We start from the raw sequence: 8,674 nt of genomic DNA, 5'->3' as shown, positions 1-8,674 counted from the left end.
TATGGGGTTGGAGCTGGGTCTGACAGAAGGCAGCCCCCGGGGACTGGAGAAGAAAGGTGGGGGAGCCCCATCAGGGGGCAGGCAATCCTGGAGGGAGAGGCCAAGTGGAGAAGGCCAGAGAGTCCGGGTGCCTGGCCTGTCCCCTGGGCCCAGCGGATTGAGAGTTCTACCCCGGTTTCTCCCCTGGCCGTTTATTGATACCACTTTCTGGTATGAGAAGAGCCAGCATGGTTCATTTTAAACTGGAGGCTTATTTGAAAATAAACACAGTGTATACTCATTTGCCACCTTCCATCAATATTTACACGAGGAGGGATGAGGCCAACCTCCAGACAAGGCTGGGAGTGCCTGAACTCCCATCATGTCTACGCCTGCTTGGGCTCCTGGACTCCACATGCCACCAGTTCTAGCAGCTGTGTTGGGGAGGCTTACTTGCCACAGAGGTGACAATGTCGTGGGGCCATCACATTGCAGGCCTCTGTGGCAGAGGTGACCACTGGGTAGTCTGGAGCAGAACAGACACTTGAAATCAGCTCTCCTCCTGTAAGAGACAGCAGCAGAGTCTAGCTAGGACGGAGACCCCTGAGGGTCACACCATTCCCACCCTCAGTATTCTCCACAGAGTAATGTAAACTTCGCTCTTTCCCCATTCCCCTGAGCTGCTCAAACAGATTCACCATCCCAGGCCCATTTCCTTCTCCGAGTGAGTGGGACAAGGAAGCACACCCGATCGCCGCCAAGGGCTCTGCTCAGTGAGACATTCTCTGAGAGCCACAGCTTCTGTGTTGGTATCAGCTTTTTTTGTCCATGGGTTCCATCAAAACTCGTATTTTTGGATAGTGCACACATTCCATTCTTATAAAGCTTGGAAGCATGCCTCACTTGACAGGAAGGATGATGGCTCAATAGTTTGCAGGCTGCCTTAATGAGAAGATGGTGAACATGTGGAGAAGTATGTTCTCATGTGTATCCGCGGCACCTTTGAGAGATGCGCAGTCATGCCTGCTGACAAGGAGGGGGCAAAGAACCAGGACTGTTCACATGTAAGAAAGCTTAATCACAAGATAATCAAAGTAGTTACATCTATTTTGGGGGCTGACAATATGAGAAACATCAGAGACCACCAGTGGGCAACAGAGGGAATTAGTTTTAACTCAATTGAAGAATTCACTTTTTTAAAAGATTCATTTATTTATTAAATATTTATTTTGTTTTATTTTTTATTTTTTTAAATTTATTTTATTTTTACTGGAAAGTCAGATAGAAAGGAGGAGAGACAGAGAGGAAGATCTTCTACCGATTGGTTCACTCCCCAAATGGTTGCAATGGCAGAGCTGAGCCAATCTGAAGCCAGGGACCAGGAGCCTCTTCCAGGTCTCCCACGTGGGTGCAGGGTCCCAAGGCTTTGGGCCGTCCTCGACTGCTTTCCCAGGCCACAAGCAGGGAGCTGGATGGGAAGTGGAGCAGCCAGGACACAAACTGGCACCCATATAGTATCCCAATACTAACAAGGTGAGGACTTTAGTTGCTAGAGTACTGTGCTGGACCCAGATTTATTTATTTTTTATTGTAAAGGCATATTTACAGAAGGAGACAGAAAGATTTTTCACCCACTTGTTCACATGGCAAGTGGCCCAACAGCCAGAGCTGAGGCAATCTGAAGCCAGAAGCCAGGAGCCAGGAGCTTCAACGAGGTCTCCCTCATGAGGGGCAGGGCTCAAGGACCTGGGTCATCTTTTGATGCTTTCCCTTCAGTTTTCGTACACTGTCATAGTGCCAGTCCCACAAATGGAATTTTCAGAGACTGAGTTTCCGGTCATTGTAACTGTGCAGCAATGACTAGGTACCTCAACTGTCTGCAATGACAGTGAAGGGAAGGAAGGAGCCTAATGAATACAATATTCTTCATCAAGATGTACTGCATCTAGTTTGTGCCAGTGTGTCCTGCAGTGTCTTGCTGCTGAGTCATGGTTATGGAAATCACTGTGGCACAACACAGGGCACTATCCATTCTGAGCAGAAGGGCACATGACCCATTGTGTCAAAGGGGACACATGACAGGAATGGCTGAAGGTCTGCAAAATTTCATGTCCAGAAATTTGGAGATGCTAATACACAAGGCTGTACAAGTACAGGTCTTCATTCTAATCCTCTAACCAAAAACCACAGGATATCAAAATATTGAGAGGCATGTAGGTGACCTGGTATTTTGAATGCTGGCATGATGGTATTAACTGAAGATTTTTCTGATCTCGCTCTTGGGAGACACGCATGTTACTGGGCCCATAATGCTGGCTCATGAAAAAGAAGATGGCTTGCACAATGGTGGAAATGAAGAACATGTAAAGTCTGGAAATTCTGGAAACTCTTGGGGTTATAAATGTTCCCTACCACATGATCTGAGCTCCAGTAACTCATGTTAGTCTGTTAACTGTAAAAATGTAGCTTGATGAATATTAAACACCGTAATATTAAAAGTTGTAATTTTGGGGCCAGCACAGCTGGTTAAGTCACCACCTGTGATGTCAGTATCCCATAAGCACACCAGTTCAACTCCCAAGTTGCTCTGCTTCTGGTCCAGCTCCCTGTTAATGTGCCTAGGGAAAGCAACAGCAGATGACCCAGTTACTTAGGCCCCTGCACCCACATAGAGGAAGCACCCAGAGGACGCTCCTAGCCACTGTTGCCATCTGGGAAAGGCAGATTTATAGAGAGAATGAGAAACAGATATTCCATCCGCTGGTTCACTCCCCAAGTGGCCACAGTGACCGGGGCTGAGCCCATCTGAAGCTAGGAACAAGGAGCTTCTTCTAGGTCTCCAACATAGCGTACAGGGTCCCAAGGCTTTGGGCCATCCTCTCCTGCTTTCCCAGGCCACCAGCAGGGAACTGGAAGGGAAGTGGATTGCTCACTTCGGCAGCACATATACTAAAATTGGAAGTGGAACAGTAAGGACACAAACGGGAACCCTTGTGGAATCCCAGTGCATGCAAGGCAAGAATTTAGCCACTGGGACATTGAGCTAGGCTCTAACTATGTGATTTCTTTCACACAGAGAATGGCTTTCATAGGAGTAAAGACAGCACACAGCAGAATATACCGAGTTATTACACTTTTTTTATTATTTTTTAAAAATTTATTTATTTTTATTACAAAGTCAGATATACAGAGAGGAGGAGAGACAGAGAGGAAGATCTTCCGTCCGATGATTCACTCCCCAAGTGAGCTGCAATGGCCGGTGCTGTGCCAATCCAAAGCCGGGAACCTGGAACCTCTTCCGGGTCTCCCACACGGGTGCAGGGTCCCAAATCTTTGGGCCGTCCTCGACTGCTTTCCCAGGCCACAGGCAGGGAGCTGGATGGGAAGTGGAGCTGCCGGGATTAGAACCAGCGCCCATATGGGATCCCGGGGCGTTCAAGGCGAGGACTTTAGCCGCTAGGCCACACCACAGGGTCCTGAGTTATTATACTTTTAAAAAGGAAACCTCAGTATTGACATGTATAATATCTTATCATTTATTATAACCGTGTGCATTAATATGGATTAAGCAAGTATGATTAGAAACGCCAAGCAATAAAAAAGGGAAAAATATAATTCAGCCATTCTTCTTCCTTAAGTCTCCTGATGCATGAGCTCTTTTAGACATGTAAGAGGCTGTTTTACAGCAACATCAGTTGCATCTGATCTTGCAAGCTCTCTTGCATGCTGGTTCTGAAAACCACCTAAGGGCACACTGTACCTGTGAGATGGGCAAAGCAACTTATCTTGGGTCTCTTTACCTACCTTGTAGTCCATCATCTGGGCCTGCACTCATAGGTGGTATCTTTCAACAGAGTGACTTTTCCTTCTCTCTAAATCATTCATTTAACCCCTATGTGTTAGCGCCTACCATGTGCCAAATTCCCTGTTGGGCTAGAGATCAGGGAACAGGTTCATATTCAATGGGTGTACATGGAGGAGGCTGCTTTGGGGGAGGCCTGATGGGGCAAGATTGCCTGTCACTTGTTAAGTATGCCCCACACAGTGCTTGGCCTACAGCAAACACTGAATCACAGCATACTGTTGTGATTACTGCTCCAGGAAAAAACATGGGCTTCAAAGCAATACAGCAATGGTTCTACAGGAGACACGCCCGCCTCCGGAGGCCCAGTGCCTCCCTGGGTTGTGACGAGGATTCACGCCATCTTTCCGTGATAATACATGTGAGATGCTGCTTCTCTGCTTCCTTAATCCTATACACCCTAGAATCAACTTCAGAGGACTTCTGCATAAAACTCAGGCAGTAAGAATTTAGGCTAAAAGCATTAATATGCTATGAAAATTCAAACAGAGATATCCATTTGGTAAGTAACCTCCTAATTTATATCCCATAAAGTATAAACCTAATTGTGCAAACTTTGTAAAACATATTCATACACCTGCAGGTAAGACTCAAATATGCTGAAACATGGGAAGAAAGCAATTAAAATCAGCTGTGTAACCCAATCAAAAGCAAGTACTTTAAATTTGAAAATTTCAAACATACATGTAGCTGGCTATATAACATATAGCAACAAACTTTTAATCCCTAGCGTCCAATGCCTGCAATTTACCCAGCAGGGATTGTCGACCTATTCTTCAGAAGCATCAAAGGAGTCAGGACACACTGAACCCCTCCCTTTTGCATATGCTTAACCTATCAGGAAAGCTAATCTCATTAGAATGTCAATCTGCATAGAAAAACGCCAAGATGGAATTCCTGTTCCATCCTTTGATCAAACCTGAAATGAGACTGTGGATGTAAAGTGCTTTCTAAGCTAGAAAAAGTATGCACACGAGTAATTATTGTAATGTCATTAAGGTATGATACTAGACATAAGCTAATTCAGCTTAACAATAAAATTATGAAGAAATCAAATGCAGGGAAGAAGTGCAGAAACAGGAATCAGCAACTTGGGACAGCTAAACTTGTCCGGAAGTCAGGAGTTTCTGATCAGCACGGAGGGGCTGTAAGAAAACAAGAGACACCGTGAAACTAGAAGCACACATCCAGTCCAGTCATGGGGCACAGCCTCACAGCGTCATGGTCTTCCGGAGAGCAGGCGATGGGCATGTAGCAAGGACAGTCTCTTGGCTTTCCATCATCATTGCTTCAAGAAAAACACCCTGCTCTTTGGGCAGACCTGGGGCAGTGCCCCTGGCCATTAGCATGCCACTTTTTCTTTAGCACTTTTGACAATATGGCCTTGAGGCTTCTTTAACTGAAGTTAAGTGAGCAATGACATGCGAAGCACAACCTCACAGTAGACCTAGACCTAGATCTGATTAGAACCAGTGTCTACATGGGATCCTGGCACAGGCAATCTGAAGACCTTGGGAAAAGTCACTACTGCACCCTAAATTGACTAGCAATTTCTTCAAGCCTTTCCCTTTTCTAAGTGTATAATTTGACACGAAATGGGGCTCCCCACAGAGGCCTGGCCAGCATCAGAAGCCAGCTGGAGGGCTCAGCTGAGGTGCTGAGCAGAAGTGCTTGTTGAGTGAAAGAGTGATAATTCCTGCAACTGCAGAGTCCCTGGTGGGAGGGGCAGGAGGGGAGTCGGGGCCTCTGAACAGGAAAGCCGAGACCCAGGAACATTTCTCCTGCCTAATGAGTCTCTTGGTTGCTTACCCATCAGGGTGCCAGCATCTAGCTAGAAGAGCTTCTCATAACATTTCCCACAGTGGATGGTGTCATGGTGAACGAAGATCTGATCCAGGAGGTCACCCATCGGTTTACTGCAAATCCCACACTGAAAAAGAAAGTTGAAGGTCAATGTCGAAATGGAAGCAGCAATGAACGAGTGGATTAGCAAGGTGAGTAGGCATATGCCTGATCAAAAAAATGGTAAGAAACAAGATCAACATTTAAACTTAAAATCAAGACAAAATAACAACTTAAAAACCTCGCAGAAACTACCTGGAACTGGTTTTCGAGTACAGCCTGGGTTTGACTCCACTGCCTATTAGCAGGTAAGCATGGGTACAAGATTGGAAGTCTCCTATTCCGTTTTCTCATCTATAAATGGAGTACATCAGCAGGACATAAATCTCAAGATAGTAACCTTGGATTCAGAGACACAAGCCACATAGAGCACTCAGTCAAGCACCCCGTATAAGATAAATGGCTCAGGAAGTGTTCACAGTCACTCTTGCTATAGAAGGCATATGTGATTACTCTTATGGCTAATGGAAAATAACGGGAAAGTCACACTAAAGGAAAGGCTATTTTAGCAATCCAGCCTCTCCAATCTTAGGACTTTCACATTTGCCTCCCCAGGAATAGCACCAGTAGACATGTCCTGCCCGACCCCCACACACACACGGCTGAGAGGTGGGGCCGTGGGGTCTATGGACAGTCTTGAATAAAAGGAGCACAGGAATACCTGTGTGTCAAGGATCTCCAGCCCTCTCTGTGCCTCACACTGAGCTTTCAGGGGTATCAAGAAGGCCAGAAAATGGTTGCTAGGCTCCTCCGGGTCCCTTATGATCATTTTTACCAGGCACCTTTACCACAACAACATGCCTGGCTATCCCTCTTTTGCAATTTCTTTCTAGGGACAGATTTTTAGAGATGTTGATTCTTTCTATGTATTTTTAGAAGATTTATTTTATTTTTATTGGAAAGTCAGAAATACAGAGAGCAGGAGAGACAGAGAGGAAGATCTCCTGTCCAATGATTCACTCCCCAAGTAGCTGCAACAGCCAGAACTGAGCCGATCTGAAGCCAGGAGCCCAGAGCCTCTTCCAGGTTTCCCACATGGCTGCAGGGTCCCAACGCTTTGGGCCGTCCTCGACTGCTTTCCCAGGCCACAAGCAGGGAGCTGGATGGGAAGCTGGGCTGCCGGGATTAGAACTGGTGCCCACATGGGATCCCGGCACACGCAAGGGAGGACTTTAGCTGCTAGGCTACTGTGCCCAGCCCCTTTTTATGTATTTGAAAGGCAGAGCAAATTGAGTGAGTAAAAAAGATGCAGTGTGAGTGGAGAGAGGAAGATCTTCAGTTTGCTGGTTCACTCTCCAAATGCTCTCAACATCCAGGGTTGGGCCAAGCTGAAACCAGGAGGCAAAACTCTGTTCATGTCTCTTATAGGACCCAACTACTCGAGCCATCACCTGCTGCCTTCCAGAGGGTGCGCATTAGCAGAAAGCTGAATTGCATGTGGAGGTGGGATTCAATTCCAGGCACTCTGACATGGGATGTGGCACGCTAAGTTGCAGCTTAACTCACTGTGCCATGACACATATACTTCCTGGAGCTTTCATTTCTTACTATAAATTAATGAGCGCTCTGACTCATGTGTTAGTAGCTCTATCATGCTAGTTATTGTGACCCAGTAATTGAATCTGCACATGGTAGGCTTATGTGCTCATCCATTTATGAAGTCACTTCTGGATGCACAAAAATCAAAAGCATATGGATTTGCAAAGTGTTACATGTGGTGAAGAACTTGGACCCCAAAAGGTTGCTATGATGCTACAGCCGTGGAAGTTTCCTTTCTTCCTAAGTGTAATAATACAAAAAGTTATGCCAACCTAATAGAGGTGAGAAAAATCTGCAACTAAGATAACTAAAGAAACATTTCACCCAGGTACACTGGAGCAACATGGCACCCTTCACTGGAAAGTAGCAGAATGTAGCTGAGATATCACTGGCTTTGATGTCATAACCTGGGACACACACCCTGGGCTTTCCCATTCCTTATGTGAGTCCCCATTAGTTAGCTTGAAATCACTGGCTTTGGAGGCTGATGATATGGCACAGAGTGCTAAGCCTCAACCTGTGGCACCAGCATCCCATATGAGGACTAGTTTGAGTCCCAGCTGCTCCATTTCCCATACAACTCCATGCTTAAGGATTGGGAAAACAGCAGAAGATGGTCTGGTCCAGGTCCTTGGGCCCATGCACCAATGTAGAAGGTCTGGAAGCAGCTCCGGGCTCCTAGCTTTGGATCTGGCTATGTGGCTATTTGGGGAGTCAACCAGGAGGTGGGAAATACCTCTCTCTGCCTCTGTCTCTCTCTCTCTGTGTGTGTGTGTGTGTGTCCTCCTCTCTGTAGCTCTGTCTCTCCAAATAAAATTAAATTAATATTTTAAAAAGATTCCTGATTTTCCAGCCAAATCCTCTTGCAAGCCCCAGCCTCCTATTCCCACGTGAAGGGATAGATGGAAATCTTCCCTGGGAAGATACCAGCTGCCTTTGCCCAGCATTCAGCTCATGTTCCCTTCACCTCTAATTTCAGACTGCTCTTCCTCACAAAGTCTTTGCATGGCTGCTACCCACTCTAACCTGAGTTCCCCAGATGCACTTAGGTATCAGGATTCCCTAACTTCTCAGTGTTTCATAGGAGTGCTCTATAATTAAGGATATAGCTCACAGGTCTGCAAAAGCTTCTAGGACTTCTGCTGCGAATCAACTAATAAAAGGGCAAAAGATTCCCTGTCATACCACATATCATGGTTTTTAGAGTGCATAACATATACCACTTTGAGTTCACAACACAACTGGCCCTCAAATGATACCCTCTTACCCTGTCTTCTAAAAAATAAATTTATTTATTTATTTGTTTATTTATTTATTTATTTATTTATTTGGCAGAATTACAGAGAGAAAATAAGAGAGACAATGTGATAGATCTTTCATCTGCTGGTTCTC

The 8,674-nt window shown here is 45.8% G+C and overlaps 1 protein-coding gene across 1 annotated transcript in view; it reads right to left on the bottom strand.

Annotated features, from left to right (window-relative positions):
* Nucleotides 1–4,239: 4,239 nt before the first annotated feature.
* ZNF185 (zinc finger protein 185 with LIM domain) overlaps nucleotides 4,240–8,674 on the bottom strand; it is a 52,331-nt gene continuing 47,896 nt past the window's right edge. The window contains exons 17-18 of the mRNA XM_058659182.1: nucleotides 5,651–5,771; nucleotides 4,240–4,986 (exon numbers count right to left, since the gene is read on the bottom strand). Coding sequence (XP_058515165.1) covers nucleotides 5,673–5,771 — 99 coding nt within the window. The 3' untranslated portion in view covers nucleotides 4,240–4,986; nucleotides 5,651–5,672. The remainder of the gene's footprint in view (nucleotides 4,987–5,650; nucleotides 5,772–8,674) is intronic.

Source organism: Ochotona princeps, chromosome X, assembly GCF_030435755.1.
Source record: "Ochotona princeps isolate mOchPri1 chromosome X, mOchPri1.hap1, whole genome shotgun sequence".
NCBI classification, from domain to species: domain Eukaryota; kingdom Metazoa; phylum Chordata; class Mammalia; order Lagomorpha; family Ochotonidae; genus Ochotona; species Ochotona princeps.
This window is presented reverse-complemented; position numbering and strand designations above follow the sequence as displayed.